Source organism: Oryctolagus cuniculus, chromosome 13, assembly GCF_964237555.1.
Source record: "Oryctolagus cuniculus chromosome 13, mOryCun1.1, whole genome shotgun sequence".
Classification (NCBI taxonomy): domain Eukaryota; kingdom Metazoa; phylum Chordata; class Mammalia; order Lagomorpha; family Leporidae; genus Oryctolagus; species Oryctolagus cuniculus.
In genome coordinates, this window is record NC_091444.1 from 43,026,866 (window position 1) to 43,044,591 (window position 17,726).

The following is a 17,726-nucleotide window of genomic DNA, read 5'->3' on the forward strand; positions in this document are numbered from 1 at the left end:
ACTTGTTAGTGAATCAAAGAAAACTCAGGCAAATAGTAAGGAGAATGTCCCATCTCTTGCTCTGGACGGTAAGTCTCATCACTTTGGGGCTTTAAGACCATCCCTAGAGGACAATGAGCAAAAGCATTTGCCTTTCTGGGGACTCTTTTTCACATGCCAGATAAGCCAGTGCTTATCAAGAGTTATTCTGGGACCTGAAAAAAATGGATTTTACAATTTTGCTCTACAGAGGATTTTTTAATGAACATTTCTAAAGTGTTCATTATCACTAGTGTGAATCAGTGTTATCATACAAATTTAATAAATAAAGTATCAAGTTACAGAAGGCTTCGGTTTGCCTGAGGTTATCTCACCTGCTATGTGCTTCATATATAAAGGGAAACAACTAGGTTGATAACTTTTCCAGCAACTTGAGGTAATCTACCTGGCCACGGGCATAATGAGAACACAAAAATGTATGTTTGGATTATTCAGTATTTGGGAATATAAAATAAGTATTTATTTCATAACAATTGTTTCTAAAACTAGTCCATAGACTGATAGTTTAGAGTTCATAGAATGGCTAGTATTGGAAATGTAAAAATAATGAGAAAGATGGGAAAAATTTAGGCCCATGTAAAACAACATACTTTTAGTATGACCTATTTTCTTGTGAGTTTTAAGTTGGTCATGGAGCCTTTGGAATATGCCAGTAGGGAAAGCACCAATGGGTGGTAAAACAATCATTATATTTGCTTGAATAGCAAAACCTTCCCTAACCAGTTGTCAGTGTTCAGTAGACACAATGTTGGAACAAGTGTTTCCCATTGTATTTTGTAGAATGAGATAAACTTGCCAACTCCATCTGTTGTGCTCACAGTCCATCAAGACAACAGTTGCAGAGCTTTGATCTTCACCTAAGCCAACAGTGGCTCTGCTGGTCTGCTGGGCTCAGAAATGATTAGTCATGGGAACATAGTCTTTCAGAAACACTTCTTACTGAAAGGCCAATGCCCTTCAGCAGAGCCATGGCCTTCATTGAGGGGAATGCTTAGTTTTACCAAAAAATAGTATTCATATATCCCTCAGGCTCCCTGTAGAAGGGATTTGAAAGGTTATTTTTTCTGTAGCTAATGATTCTCTAGTTTGTTGACAGAATTTGATAAATGTCATTACTGAGATGACTGGTAATAAGAAGACAATTATAAAGTAAGCATGATTAACGTTGCCCTTTTTGGGCATCACCATAATTTCAACTAATCTCTAGTCAGAAATTACTAACTTAGCAGTTTGAAAGTGCTGAGTACATACAGCACTGGAAATGTCACAAGCAATATCAAAAGGATATCATCCTATCAAAAAATCAGTCTCTTCAGCTGGGTGAGGATTAGTGGAAGCACCCATCTTTTCATTTTGTATTATCTGACTATTATAAGTACTAAATAAAGGCTAATAAATGAACTACAAAAATAATAGTACAAGGTGACAATCAGAAAGAAAGATGCAGGAACTGGACTGGACTGCCATTACGACTCACCCTGAAATGTTGTGCTCTCTCCTGCTACACCGCATGTCAAGGATTCTAGAGTGTGCTTGCCCCTTCACTCCACCTAGTCAGCTAAGCTCAGGGAACTACTGAGGCAGTATGGTCCTTTGTAATTACATATATACCATTGATACCGACAGTACTTTTTGTGATATGGCAGGTTTACTAGTATCTCCTTTTCTTACTCTGAACAATGTTGTCACGTGACATTTTTATATTTATTCAATCTAATAAGAACCAAAGCACATACAAACACATAATATGCATATTTTCCTCCATTATTAAAATAATTTCCCCCACTATAAAAACAAAAGATATAAAGAAAAATATATATCACTTATGAATCTATCACACAGCATTAACAACTCACGATACTGCTTAATAGCCTTGTAGATTTTATTCACACATATATTATTTTAATAGAAAGTTATATCATCTTATACAAACTATTTTATTCTCCTCAAATATTTTTATACTGTGCACATTTTTTATATTATTGGAATTTTGTGCCAGAAAAGATCATATTTTACCTCATAATCATTTTTACAGTGACATGTACCAATTAGTATCAGCATTTTCTTGTAAAAACATTTGTCAAAAATACAGGTGCAGAGATGTAGGAAAAAGAGTAAGAAAGGAAAAAGTGAGGGAGGCTTTGTAGAATTTATCAGTTTATAAGTATTGGCACATTTTTATTTTTATAAACCATATATATCCCAAATGTTGAATCCTGTAGGATATTACGCTCAGAGTGATGACTCATTGCCATAGGAGACTGACACAAAGAGAAAGAAAATTTGAATATGCAGATATAGGTTGACAAGTTTACAAGTTAATTATAGTTTAAAAACATAAAGCTCATTTGAAAAAAAAATACTACGACTATGAGTGGCTGAAAATATCCATACACTTGAAAGGATTCCTTTCTGCAGCGACATGCTATCCATTAAGCATCTAGTGGTATCTATTGTTTGCCAAAGCCAGGCCAAAACCTCTACTGTTCCCTTTGGCAACAGCCCAATCTCTAGAGCTGAGGGATTAACACAAAGAGATGCTTGTGGTTAAGAACTCAGCACTGAGAAATCAGACTGGGAAGATGAAAATGGCAGAAAGGAGATGAAAGGATATGCCATGGCAACATTTAATGAAAGAGGAGCACAGATATTAATTTTATTAATTCTCTTACTCATCCAATAGTTATTGAGCATTTATTTTTGACTCAAAACAGTTTTTCTTATTGGTTAGTTTATAGTGTTTGCAACAGCGAGGTGTGTGTAGGGACATGTATGTGTGCATAATGCAAATGCAAATGAGTATAAAGAGCTATGTTGGGGCTGGTGCTCTGGTGTAGCGGGTTAAGCCACCTACTGCAGTGCCAGCATCCCATATGGGTACTGGTTTGATTCCAGGCTGCTCCACTTCCTATCCAGCTTCCTGTTAATGTGCCTGGGAAAGCAGTGGAAAATGGCCAAGTGCTTGGGCCCCTGCCACCCACATGGGGGACCTGGAAGAAGCTCCTGGTTCCTGGCTTTGGTCTGGCCCAGCTGGCCATTTTGCAGAGTGAACCAGAGGATGGAAGATCTCTCGTGTGTGTCTCTCCCTTTCTCTCAGTGTAACACTGGCTTTCAAAATAAATAGATCTTTTATAAAAATAGTAAGAGCTATGTTAATGGGTAACAAATTTCAGGCTTATTTTCTTTAATAAATTTATGTGATGCTTGTGTCCTTAAATTTCCTGCATTATTGTTTCACTACTAGATGAAATATATGTAATCACACCTCTGTGGTTTTTAATTTGTTAAAAATTTTAGGGCTCGGCACTGTGGCATAGCAGGGGAAGCTGCTGCCTGCAGTGCCAGCATCCCATATGGGTGCCGGTTCAAGTCCTGGCTGCTCTACTTCTTATCCAGCTCTCTGCTATGGCCTGGGAAAGCAGGAGAAGATGGCCCAGGTGCTTGGGCCCTTGCACCCATGTGGGAGACCCAGAGGAATCTCCTGCTTCCTGGCTTGTGGCTTTGGATCAGCTCAGCTCCAGCCATCGCAGCCATCTGGGGCATGGACTAGCGGATGGAAGACCTCTCTCTTTCTCTCTCTTTCTCTCTCTCTCTCTCTGCCTCTCTGTAACTCTCTTTCAAATAAATAAATAAATAACCTTTAAAAAGAAAAAAAATTAAAACTTTTTACTTATCTTAGAGAGACAGAGAAGAGATAAGGAAGGAGGGAGGAAGAGAAGTATCTCACTGTTGGTTCACTCTCCAAATATCTGCAACAGCCAAGGCTGGGTCAGGAGCTAGAACTCATTCCAGATCTCCCATACAGCTGGCAGGAACCCAACTACTTGAGTTATAACCTACTGCTTTTCAGGTTGTGCATCCCAAGGGTACACATTAGCAAGAAGCTAAAATTTGAAGTGGAGCCAGAGCTCAAGACCCAGGCATCTTATATGTGATGCAAGCATCCCAAGCAGAATTTGATTGCTACACTGTCTCTATTAACCAGCTTGATTTAGCATTTCCACAATGTACATATGTAAGAAGATACCATGTTGTATGACATATATACAACGTTTACGCATCAATTAATACATAATAATTAATTAAAATGCTCATAAACTTACCTTCCAAATGAAAAGACACAAAAGTCAAGCGGACCAGAGAGTGAGGACCAGCTTGTATGAGGTAGCTACAATTCATATTGTTGTCATATTCCTTTGGGTAGTTTGGAGAAATGATAAAACCAGATTGGTCAGTGAAATTACCTCCACATCCTGCGTGGGAACAAAAAGGCAGCATCAGAACATTTGTTCACACATGTAATATCTAATTTATCAGTGAAGGAAGAATGAAGGAAGAAGACAAAGCCATGAATTCTCTAGAGATGGGCTTTCCTGAGGTACTCTAAATGGAAGAAAAACAATGAAAAGAATAAGGCTCTGATTTAAAAACAAATAGCAATGTAAAATAAGAATATTATATATATGTATAGATTACTTAGAAAATGGTACAGAATCTTAGATGCTAAGCATTAGAAGTCTACCACACATAAACTAAAAACTCCTTAATATTAAGAAATAAAAAAGAGTTATCAAGGATTGGATATTTTCATGTAGATTAAAAAAACTGATGAAAGGTGATTTTCACCTAATTCTTTTATGCTTAATGTTCTAAAACTATCTTATTATTAAAAAAACTAGGCTATTTTGAGTATCATTGTGACCTGGCCATAAGAACAATACTAGTTACTTTTATCAAATAGTTGTGGTTGTAAGTCCCAATTCTTATTAAATTCTTACATGAATTCCTAGTGTCAGAAATCAAGAGAAAAATTTTTGACCACTAAAATGATGTTTATTTTCATATCACGACTGTTAATTTGCATTGCTCCCTGATCTATCAAGTATGAAAATATCTGTATACTTTTTTTTTTTTTTTTTGACAGGCAGAGTGGACAGTGAGAGAGAGAGACAGAGAGAAAGGTCTTCCTTTGCCATTGGTTCACCCTCCAATGGCCACCGCGGCCGGCGCGCTGATCCGAAGCCAGAAGCCAGGTGCTTTTCCTGGTCTCCCATGGGGTGCAGCGCCCAAGTACTTGGGCCATCCTCCACTGCACTCCTGGGCCACAGCAGAGAGCTGGACTCGAAGAGGAGCAACCGGGACAGAATCCGGTGCCCGGAGGGGGACTAGAACCGGTGTGCCAGCGCCGCAAGGTGGAGGATTAGCCTATTGAGCCACGGCGCCGGCCAATATCTATATACTTTTAAACTCACATTAAAACTCACACAGTTACACATACATATACTAATACAGCCAACCAGCTCAAGTCCTAAGAATGGGTCTGGGGCTGTGCTTCATTACTTACTTTCTAGCACTTTCATTCTTTTATTTACGTCTGAGATATGTTTTCTGCATCATTCTCTTTAATTCTTTTCATTAAACTTCCTTTCAAGCAGTAGTTTGCTATTAGAGGCATTTTAATTTAATTAAGCCGATAGGCACATTTCATTGTATCTCAGACTTGAAAACACCTACCTTCCACAAACTCAATCTGTATTTAGTAGTCAGAGGAGTGGACCCACACCAAATTAGCCAGGAAAATCCAAAGAAAGTGCTCCCAAAGTTTGCTGAGTAGGAGAGTCCCCTGGATGAGCACTCAGGCATACAAAACTCAAGCCATGCCAATTCTGAATTGAGATGGATCTGATGTGGGGCTCAAAGTTGTGCAAGTTTTCCAAGCCTCTTCACCAAGCAGTTTTTACTTAGGTGACCAACTGGCCCTGCACCAGGCACATGGGTTGTTAATTAATCCCCAGCCAACTGAGCTTGGATTGAACATCTGCCCTACTCTGGATCTCACTTCTTTTTAGACATTAGCTAGTGGCACTAATGTCTGATATATCACTTCTCCATTGGCCAGCTGCTGAATTCAGCTCTATCACTGTGTCACTGATTTTCAAAGGAAGTGTGTCTTCCTAGATTAGATAACCTGCTCATGCTCCTCTCCTTGGATCCATCCCCAACACCCCCAGTTCAGGCTAATTTGCCATACCCCTCTCACCATTTCCCCATGCTTGGGGCACATACACTCTCCCAAGGACCGCTCAGTTTGGGTTTTGGTGCTACTTACGGCTTATAAAGCTTGCAGAGAAGCCCTGAGCAGGTGTCTCCTGAGACTGGAAGACAGCAGTGAATACATTTCTTGGTGTGATGATGGAACCGGGAGCCACATTCCCACAGCTGGTGGCTAACAGAGCACTGTTGACTTCCTCAGTTCCTGCCCACACCTAGCAGGGTCATAAACATAACTTAACACTTGGAAGTTTCCTCTGTTAATATTTTAACATGCTTAGGCTTGATAATAATGGTACTTAGGTATATATACGGGAACCATATAACAGTAAATAAACACATGCAAATTTGCACTATTTTTTTTTTTGAGAACAGCTTTCTTTTTAAGCTGTCCCCCTCCCTCAGAGCACATCCATTCTGACTCCTCTAAGGAAATATGGTCATTTTGAGGTCAGAAGGCAGTGATTTTTTTTTTTTTTTGGACAGGTAGAGTGGACAGTAAGAGAGAGAGACAGAGAGAAAGGTCTTCCTTTTGCTGTTGGTTCACCCTCCAATGGCTGCCATGGCCAGCGCACTGTGGCCGGTGCACCGCGCTGATCTGAAGCCAGGAGCCAGGTGCTTTTCCTGGTCTCCCATGCAGGTGCAGGGCCCAAGCACTTGGGCCATCCTCCACTGCACTCCCTGGCCACAGCAGAGAGCTGGACTGGAAGAGGGGCAACCAGAACAGAATCCAGTGCCCCGACCGGGACTAGAACCCCATGTGCTGGTGCCACAAGGCGGAGGATTAGCCTAGTGAGCCGCGGCACAGGCCTCAGTCTATTTTTTCTTTGTTATCTAGATTAGATAAATTTTACTGCTTTTATTCTCTGTTTATTGATTCCATTCTCTATCATCCCTATTCTACTATTGAACTTATCTAGTACATTCTTTATTTCTGTCTCTGTATTTTTTAAGTTCTATAATTGCTATTCAGTTTTTCATTTTATCTAATATTTCTTTGTTGAAATTTTCTTTTTTTGGTTCAAGATAATTTTTAGTGATTATTAAATTATTTTTATTACAATTACTTCAACATCTTTGTTATATAATTCTAACATCTGATGATCTCATAAAAAGACTTGTCTTTTCTCATTCAAGTTGTGATGTTCTTATCTGTGTGACAAATTCTTTTCGAATACCTTGGATATTTTATGTATTATGTTAGGAGACTGAGTGAGCCTTATTTAAAATCTTTTTTTAGTAGCCAGTGAGACTGTTTACATTTAGCATGTGGTCTTGCATACTTTTGTGGGTTATGGTTACAATGGCTATTAAATCTTAAGAATCATTATAGTGTGATCAGGACTGCTTGGTTTACATGGTGCTTTTGGGGCTCCCAGTAGTTCTTGGGGGTGCTGAGGAGATGGTGTGTAATTCACCTATTGGGCCTCTGTATATTTCTCAGTTGAAGGAAGCAGGTCTAGGAGGAGTCTCTATCCAATGCCACCTGGCTGCTCCACTGTCTGGGTGGAGAAGCAGCACCTGTGGCTTAGGAGGACAAAGATGCTTCCCAGACCAAGCCATCTGTGGCTGCAACATCTTTGCCAGTTCTGTGCATCTGACTCAGAGTCTCTGGGTTGGGGAAGTGAGTCTCAGCCCAGTGTGGGCAAACTGTCTTCCCATATGGACAAAGTATTTACAGTGAGATCCCTTTCTTTCAGAGTTATGCCTGCTTGAACGTATCTGTGCAGATAATGAGTCTCAGGATCAGGAATTTCTCTGGGCACACAAGAACTTTGCATACTTGGCTGTAGTTGGGTCGCTTTACTGCATCTGCCCACCCAAACAGCATCTCTTGGCAGAAAGGGGAGTCATAGGCCCAGCAGGACAGAAAGGTGCTTCCCTGAGCCACTTATTTTCGGAAGAGTTTCCATTCTATCTTACTTAACAGTGTTGTTGAACTTGCTTGATACCGTTAGAGACTCTTGTTCTATCCAGAGGAGCAATGAGTCTATGACATTTTTCAATTCCATTTTTACAACTGGAGAACAAGAAGATTTTGTCTGTACACATGATATTGATTCATTTCATGAGAAGAGAGTGCATTTATTTCATGGAAAAAGCAATTAAGAAAAGTGTATATAAAATGTGCTTATTATATACATATTTTATTTAAGTATTTGGTTTTCATTTAAACACTAAGTATAGACCAATGAGATAACACATAATTAGAAAGATAATAATCTTGTTGACTACTCCATTGTTATCATTTTTACATAGATCTTTCACGGTTTTTTCAACTTGTAGGCTCTTAAGCCCCAGGGTGAAGCCTGGTATTTGCTACTCCTCCAAGTTTCTGAAATTTTTATGGTATACATTTAATTTTTCCTGTGATGGTGCCTTATATTATAAAGAACATTTGTCCTTTAGGAACCATTAGAAAATAAAACAGAAAGCAAGCAAACAAGCAAGAAAATGGTTATCTTTCTTTGTTTTCACAGAAGAAAACTATAAATGCTCATGAAAATTAAATAAGGCCAGAGAACAATTTCCTTTATTGAGTTACTATGCCTACAAATCAGCAGATAAAAGGAAAAATCACAGGATAAAATATGCTTTTGGTTCAAATTTAAACTATCAGTTGAAGTTTCTCATTTTTTTAATCTAAGAAATTCAAGCAGCAAAATTGTGCTTCCCTTACTTTGAGAAATGACTTTGTGCCATTTATAGCCTAAACATTTATATTCACAAAACCAGTCTGGCTCCAATTAACTAAACAAGCACACTGACCTTCACAAAGCTGTTCTGACACTGTCCATCAGCACTGGGGATTCGGAAGTTGTTGTCAAAACTAATCTCAAGGTATTTACTTTTATGAGTAATGACTGTCCAGGAACATCTGCTATTTTCAGGAAAATTCTGAGGCCAATGAGGAGATCTGATTACACCACTACCTGAATGGATTATTCCACCGCAACCTAGAAAATCATCATGGAAAAAGTCATCAATTTCCAAGGAAAATAACAATTTTGGAAGTCTAAGACTTCAAGAAGTACGATTTCTAAATGTGAGTTCTCAGTTCATTTCCTTATGTATGACTCATCTCTGGGGCAGACACACAGCAAGAACTCTAAATAAATGTAAGGTACATTGACTCAAGAGGAAACTTTGGCTGCTACTGCTTTGTTACACCTGTGTTGAACTCAACTGAGATCATTAATCTTCTGCATAAACAGGATAGACTTCTATCCTGTCTTTGAACAATATTTTTTACTCTCCTTAAAGCAGTGAAGTATTTGCAGTCTTTTAATGTCCAGTTATGTATTTTATTACTAGTAACATGTGAATACAACACTATATTCATTGTTTAACATATGGGACTTTAGAAAGTTACTTTGAGCAGAGGAAAGTTCTTCCATTAAGCAACCTAGCTCATTTCTATTAAAACTGACTGATGGATAAAAATAAATTACAGGGATTTAAAGGAAGAAAAATCCATTTTCATACTTTTAAAATATGTACTTAAGAAATTATTTTTTTAAAATTGAACTAAAAAATGAAGTTAAATTACAGAACATTCCATGAATCTTTGGTTTTAAGTCCTTGGAAACTTTAAAATTACCATCTATCTTCAACAACAGTTAGTGGTTTAATGAAAATGAGTTTGATTCACTAATAATTTTGACTCTGTTATGTGGTGTTTCCAATTGAATGAAATTCTGAATAAAGTGTCTAATATAAATCTATGTTTTATGAGGACATTCGCAAGATTTATATATATATATATTTTTTTTTTTGACAGGCAGAGTGGACAGTGAGAGAGAGACAGAGAGAAAGGTCTTCCTTTTGCCGTTGGTTCACCCTCCAATGGCCGCCACGGCCGGCGCGCTGCGGCCGGCACACCGCGCTGATCCGATGGCAGGAGCCAGGAGCCAGGTGCTTTTCCTGGTCTCCCATGGGGTGCAGGGCCCAAGCACCTGGGCCATCCTCCACTGCACTCCCTGGCCACAGCAGAGAGCTGGCCTGGAAGAGGGGCAACCGGGACAGAATCCGGCGCCCCAACCGGGACTAGAACCCGGTGTGCCGGCGCCACTAGGCGGAGGATTAGCCTAGTGAGCCGCGGCGCCGGCCAAGATTTATATTTTATATGAACAAAGTTACTCTTTTAAAATCAAGTCTGTGATATTTTGGTTCTGGATCCATATACTACAGCCTTTGTTCTAAACCACAGATCTCATCTTCTTACCTTCCTTCTCAAAACTTTAGTTGCTTCCCGTTGCTCAAGGGACAATAATGTATCAACTAAGGCTCTTCACAAGGTGGACTACTTATTTTCCTTCCATTAGATCTTTCTGGATTTTGCCTCCAAACACCAAATATTTTGAAATATTTGTGATTTTCACATATCTCTATTATTGAGATTCCCTGTTTGTGCCATGTGCCTTTTTGTCTACGAGGGTACTATGGGAAGTGTTAAGACAAAAATTTCTGGGCTCAGCTGCCTTTAGTCAAACCCTGATAATCAGCTAACAGCTATAAGCCCCATGCAAATTATCAATCCACTTAGCCACAGTTTCTGTGTGCAAAAATACAGAAGATGTATATTGACATTGCTACTTGGGGTGATACATATAAATATTTAGAATTGACCCCAACACAGAGTAGGTAAGCAGCAGTGTTACATCCCTTCAACCAACTGCAGGCCAAAACAACTTGAAAAAAATTACATCTGTACTGAACATGTATAGACTACTTTTCTTCATTTCTCACTAACATCCCCATATAACAAGTGTGTACATGTATTAGGTATGATAAGTACTGCAGTGATTATTTAAAGTATATGAGAGGATAAGTGTAGGCTATGTGAAAATACTATATCATTTTATATAAGGAACTTCAGCATCTACATATTTTGGTATCTGTAAAAGTTCTAGAACCAACCCCCTTCAGATTCAGAAAGATGACGGCCTTTAAGTCAGTTTATAAATTTAGAATATTCAAAAAAATTTTAAAAGACAATAAATATAGAAAAGGTTTGTTTTACCTAATGTTTGTGTGCTCCATGTAGCATAAAATCCACCATGTTGTACTGACTGGTCTGAATTAAAAATCACCACCAACTGATTGGAACCAGACTGTATTGTCCCTGGGTTTAAATTTCCACAATATTGTCCTATTATGGGTGATCCAGGGGAGCCACCATTCCTGACGGTGACAGAATCCCAAGCACAAGTTGTATGGCTTTCAATTTCAAAGTCACTAAATGTCAGCTGTAGAAGAAAAAAGAAATAATTACGCTTTCTGAGTTCTAATTGACCTTACCAACCTTGAGGCAGATAGAAGACTCTTACATATCTTTTCACTTTAATTCATATAATTTTATATTCCTAATGCTTACTTAATTCCCTCCTCCCCTCTACCTTGAGCAATTCTGAAAATTTTTGAAGGGAATATTTCTCCAGGAAGTGAAGTCATTAGGGGAATGCTTTAAGCCCCCTGGGCTAGGACAGCCACTCAGATCAAGGACATGAGTATGCCTCTCTCTTGGATGCAGGATGATCTCCTATGCATGGTCTCTTTTAACTTGAAAAAAAGATTTCATTAATTGTAGACCTACAGATACCAGTGATGTTACCTAGGGCAGTGCCTGCATAGCCTAGTCAAATTCCTGATATCACTTCTCTTTGAGAATGGGATACACGTAGTCAGAAGCTTCTCCTCAGACTAAGTAGGTGGAACCACCTAGACCCAACATGGCTGCCTGAGAACCAGCAGAAGATTTCAAACTTCATTTGAATCTAACTTCTGTGCTAAATGACATGTCCAACAGCACCATGACAGTTTGACAGTCATCATGAAAACAGCTGAAAGAGTCCATAAAAGGAGTAAAAAGAGAATTGCATGCCAATTCTGAGAAATCCTGACCTATTTCTAGGAAAAACATGAATATTTCTCCCACTCATATCTCATAACTTATCATGTTCCACCCCCTAATTCTTTCTGCCCCTATATCTAAAACAACAACCTGCAGCAAGTTGTGAAGTTAATTTGAAAGCTAGACTTCCACCTCTCCTTTCTTTGGCCATGGAATACAGCTTATGTTCTTTTTAGTACTGTTACTGGCTTCACAACACAGAAAGAACAGAAGACCTTGTATTGGGTGGAGAGGGAGGCAGCATCACGCTGGTAACAATGTCTGTACTCTAATGAGAGAATTTTAGAGAGAAATGATGATCACACTGCAGAATGGAAGCTCACTTTAATTACTTGCTTACTAAAAGAACTCCATTTCCATGATACCATCTCAGAAGGATCACATTCAGTCATTAGAACTCACATTGATGGTGTGCCCTTGAGGAGCCTCCAACAACCAGGAACAGTGGGAGGAGCTGTCATAATCACGTGGATAGTTGGGGCTTGTGATCACTCCACTCTCACCTGTCTGTATTCCACCACAATCTGAAATTACATTTATAGCCCTCTAAATAAAATAGAAGCAAAAACCCTGGGCAAAGCCAAAGTAGTACTCAGAGCCATCATGCTTTATGATAAAAGTTCAATAAATAAAATTATACAAAAGTAAAATAAAGTTGGATAGAAGAACAGAAATAAACAGAATCTCTTATAGTATTAAATAAACCAAACCACATAGTGGAGACAGGCTTAAGTTCTGTTATGAAGAAAAAAGAAAATAATCTGTAATGTAAGTGGAGAATAATTACGTGGGTTGTATGACTGACAGTGCACTAGGGACAAAGTAAATAACATTGCCATTCTTGAAAAAATGAGGCCAGTGAATACATATTAGCTTGAAGAATATAGTCAGCACTATGATTAAATACTTGGTCATTTTTTGGTAGTAAGCACATACTAATTACACCTTAGCACAGGAAGCTAAGGTGTAGCTAAAGTACAATATGCACTGTTTCCTGAAGGCTGACTCTTCTTTATATCTAATAAAGAAAACATCAACTGGAAAGATTATTGAAAGAGTGGATAAAAATCCATCACATTCCTCCCTTCAGCCGACCATTTGGCTTTAACAATAAGGAATGTTGGATAAAATTATAACTTAGTTATGTTTCAACTCATAGCCAAACTCAATGGAAAAAAAAGCTACTCTCCAAAACCCATAAAATTACCCATTTGGAGGGTAATCTCAAAATGAAAGTGCAGCAGACTGAGAGGGTAAAGAACCAAGACTTGGGCCCCAGGGTTGGGGTTTGAGGTTTTGGTGACCAGGCAGGAAGAGAGGATATGGCTTTGGCTCACCACAAAAGCAATGCCTGAAATAGAGATTTTCTAATGAAGCTGGGAATCTAAGAGGACTGTCATGTTAGTGAAAGTGGACTAGAAAAAGTGACATAACCAAGGGCAGCAGCAAGGAAAGCATTGCCCATCTTCAGCCAAATTTTCAGGCACAAACTGAGTGTCACAGATGCAAATCTAACATAAAGTATTTTGCAAATGACATGTAATAATATGAGCAAAACATACATCCCAAGTAGGGTTTATCCTGGAAATACGAGAATGATTTCCCAAGAAAAAAAATTTCAATATAATCTGTGTATTAACCTACAAAAGGAAGGAAAAAGGATCATCTCAATCAATGCAGAAAAACATGACGAAATCTTAACACCTATACACATGAAAAAAATTTTTTTTACACTAAGAACCGAAGAGACTTTATTCTGATAAAGGGCATTTGTTTAAAACATAAGAGCAACCAAATACTCAACAATGAAATGGCGTAGATAGGGGCTGGAGCTGTGGTGTAACAAGTAAAGCCACCACCTGCAGTGCCGGCAGCTCACATGGGCGCCGGTTCGGGATCTGGCTGCTCCACTTCCCATCCGCTCTCTGCTATGGCCTGGGAAAGCAGTAGAGGATGGGCCAAGTCCTGGGGCCTCTGCACCCAAGTGGGAGATCCGGAGGAAGCTCCTGGCTCCTGGCTCCTGGCTCCTGGCTTCAGATCAGCACAGCTCTGCCCATTGTGGCTATCTGGCAACCAGCGGATGGAAGACCTCTCTCTCTCTTTCTCTGCTTCTTCTCTCTCTGTGTAACTGTGACTTTCAAGTAAAATAAATAAATCTTTTAAAAATGGCATATATATTCATTTAGGGAAGGAAACAAGATGCTACCATCTTTCTGTACCTTCTCATGATGGTGACCCCATGTAGTGAAATAAGAAAAAGAAATGAAGTATTGGGACTGAAAGAAGAAAGAACTATCATTTGTGGAGGGCAGGATTTTTTTAACACAGGAAAAAAAACACAAAAAATACAGAATATTAAAAGTAACAGATTACTAAGTTGTACAAAAATTATAAAATTCCTAGATGTCATCAACAACCAATTAAAAATGTAATTTATAAAATTTCATTGACAGTAGCAATAAACTTAATACCCACCTAGAAATAAGTCTAACAAAATATAAATGTTTATGAAAAAAATGATTGCCTATTATTTTATTGCCACACTTGAGATCTTAACTATAAATCTTACCTGTAAAGAAATACTCTGCATGAAATCCAGTAAATTCTACATGTTCATTGGTAACAAAGTGTACCCAGACCTGAGGATATGGTATGACCAATGGGATCCTAGGCTGTGAAGGGCCACAGAGTCTCCATATAAGATGACCGTCAGCATCACCTGCACAAAATGATACACTAAGTGCCAATGTTTATATAGTTTTTGAGAAACATATTTAGTGAATTGTTTCTACTGAAACATTTTTTTTTTAATTCAAGGTATTCATTGACATAGATATACATTCTGATAATGTACAAGACAGATATTGCACAAAGTTCTTTTCCACCTTTGTCAATGCCAAAGAATGTGTCCCTGTGAGAGGGTAAAATAAAACAAAATGTCATTTTTGTATGGCCCTTTTGCAACTGTAGTGCCATTCTGTTCCAGTTTGTTTTCATAATTATTTCAGTATGTCTAAACATAGATACCTACATTTTTTTAAAAAAAATTTGGACATTTCTTAGGGAATAAAAAATACAATTGTGGGGCCGGCGCTGTAGCATAGCAGGTAAAGCCACTTCCTATAAGGCTAGCCTGTAAGTCCTGGCTGTTCCACTTCCCATCCAGCTCTCTGTCATAGCCTGGGAAAGCAGTGGAAGATGGCCCAAGTGCTTGGGCCCCTGCACCCACGTGGGAGACCTGGAAGAAGCCCTGGCTCTTGGCTTTAGATTGGCACAGCTCGGCCATTGTGGCCAACTGGGGGGTGAACCAGTGAATGGAAGACCTCTCTCTCTCTCTCTCTCTCTGCCTCTCCTTCTTTCTCTATGTAACTCTGATTTTCAAATAAATAAATAAAATCTTAAAAAAATACAATAGTACCAGTAATAAAATACATTCTCGGGGCTGACACTGTGGTAGAGTGGGTTAAGTACTGGCAGCCCATAATCCCATATGGGCACCGGTTCAAGTTCTGGCTACTCCACTTCCTATCCAACTATGTGCTAATGCACTTGGGAAGGCAGCAGAAGATGGCCTAAGTCCATGGACCCCTGCACCCATGTGTGAGACCCGGGAGAAGCTCCAGGCTCCACCTTCAGCCTGACCCAGCACTGGCCACTGTGGCCATTTGGGGAGTGAACCAGTATATAGAAGATTCTCTCTCTCTCTCTCTCTCTCTCTCTCTCTCTGTGTATGTGTGTCTGCCTCTCACTCTGTAACTGACTTTCAAATGAATAAATCTTTATATATATATATATATATATATATTCCCAAGATAAAAGTGATAATTGCCTAGTATTTTAGATTTCTTCATTGTATTTAGTCACCTAAAGTGAACAGAATATTCAGCACTCAGGCCAAGAACTGTCAGATTTGAGCTGACCTTTCTTATGAAGATTACCTTTCACAGAAACATGATTAACATTTATAGTGTACCTAGAGAGTTCGCACTTCTCTTTTCTCTATTTCTTCTGTCAGATCAACATCACTGACATTATAAATCACTAAAATATAACTTTTAACTATTTCTAAATCTGAGAGAATAAAGAGAAAATGCATTTAACTGACTGAAATGTGATACAGAACTGTATGCTTGATTCTATGAGCCAGTGGTTCTAACCAGGTGGGAGCAGTGAGGGCTCACTAGAAATCCATGGAGAACATTCTCAAACTACAACTGCCATTTTCCTCATAAGCCTTTTGTAGTTTAATCAACCTCAGAGAGCCAGAATAATTATCCTGCTGGGGCCTTTGGTCTATGACCAAAAACTGTCAAATTCTCCTTCTTGGAGATAACTATATTCTCAGAGATAACTGCCATCGATTTTCACGGTTGCCTAAGTACATCTCTACCTATTAACTAATTATTTTTGCTTTCAACTTTATTTTCTTTAAATTTAGTTTAAAATGTTAAGTCAGGAAACCTTTAGTAGTATGGATTTTCTAAGATAGTATCTTTCCCTTCTATTTGCTTACAAGTGTCATGTTAACAATGGGAATAATCTAAAGGATAACTCATGCCCTGACCATGGGAAATAAATTAATTTAATTAATTTTCCATAACAGTTTTTAAAAATTTTAAGAGAATTTTGGTTTGCAAAGTAAACATCTCAATCATTTCTTATGAAGAAAACAAAGACAAATTTGACTGCTTCAGGGATACTTTCCTAAATAGCTTCCATGTGCTTCTCCATCTGGCACATTCCAAAACGTCCTTTAACTTCTAATGCCTAAGTAAAATTTCACAGCCTCTCTGAATCCTGGAAGTTCAGGGAACTACAAACACATTCTGAACACACCAAGTTCTAGTCTCCTTGAAAAGCAGTAGTAGGCGGTCATTGAAGGGACCACTTGAAATCACTAGAAGAGCATAGAGAAGCCAGAATCTCTTTTGGGAAAATCTTACATACTAGGAAACCAACCGAGACCGAGGAACTGGCTGTAAACACTGATTTACCTCCTTCATGGTTCACAGGGCACATGCTCATCAGCTGGGCACACACAGAGTTACTTTTTTTTTTTTTTTTTTTTAACTTTTATTTAATGAATATACGTTTCCAAAGTACGAATAATGGATTACTATGGCTTCCCCCCCATACCGTCCCTCCCACCCACAACCCTCCCCTTTCCCACTCCCTCTCCCCTTCCATTCACATCAAGATTCATTTTCGATTATCTTAATATACAGAAGATCAGCTTAGTATACATTAAGTAAGGATTTCAACAGTTTGCTCCCACACAGAAACATAAAGTGAAAAATAATAGATGATTTTTTTTAATGATGATGAAATCAGATCAGACCTATTGTCATGTTTAATCCCAGTGAGAGTCAAGTTGGGAGTTGATAGTTTCTTTTCTTTTCTTTTTTTTTTTTTTTTTTTTTTTTTTACTTTTTTTTTACAGAGGATCAGTTTAGTATGCATTAAGTAAAGATTTCAACAGTTTGCACCCCCATAGAAACACAAAGTGAAATATATTATTTGAGTACTCGTTATAGCATTAAATCTCAATGCACAGCACATTAAGGACAGAGATCCTACATGAGGAGTAAGTGCACAGTGACTCCTGTTGTTGACTTTACCAATTGACACTCCTGTCTATGGCATCAGTAATCTCCCTATGCTCCAGTCATGAGTTTCCAAGGCTATGGAAGCCCCTTGAGTTCTCCGACTCTTATCTTGTTTA

The 17,726-nt window shown here is 38.6% G+C and overlaps 1 protein-coding gene across 1 annotated transcript in view; it reads right to left on the bottom strand.

Annotated features, from left to right (window-relative positions):
- Positions 1 to 17,726, bottom strand: part of CUBN (cubilin) — a 288,990-nt gene that overhangs the window by 56,913 nt on the left and 214,351 nt on the right. The window contains exons 51-56 of the mRNA XM_051820614.2: positions 14,574 to 14,723; positions 12,407 to 12,528; positions 11,114 to 11,339; positions 8,860 to 9,047; positions 6,149 to 6,305; positions 4,143 to 4,292 (exon numbers count right to left, since the gene is read on the bottom strand). Of these exons, the coding sequence (XP_051676574.2) occupies positions 4,143 to 4,292; positions 6,149 to 6,305; positions 8,860 to 9,047; positions 11,114 to 11,339; positions 12,407 to 12,528; positions 14,574 to 14,723 (993 nt within the window). The remainder of the gene's footprint in view (positions 1 to 4,142; positions 4,293 to 6,148; positions 6,306 to 8,859; positions 9,048 to 11,113; positions 11,340 to 12,406; positions 12,529 to 14,573; positions 14,724 to 17,726) is intronic.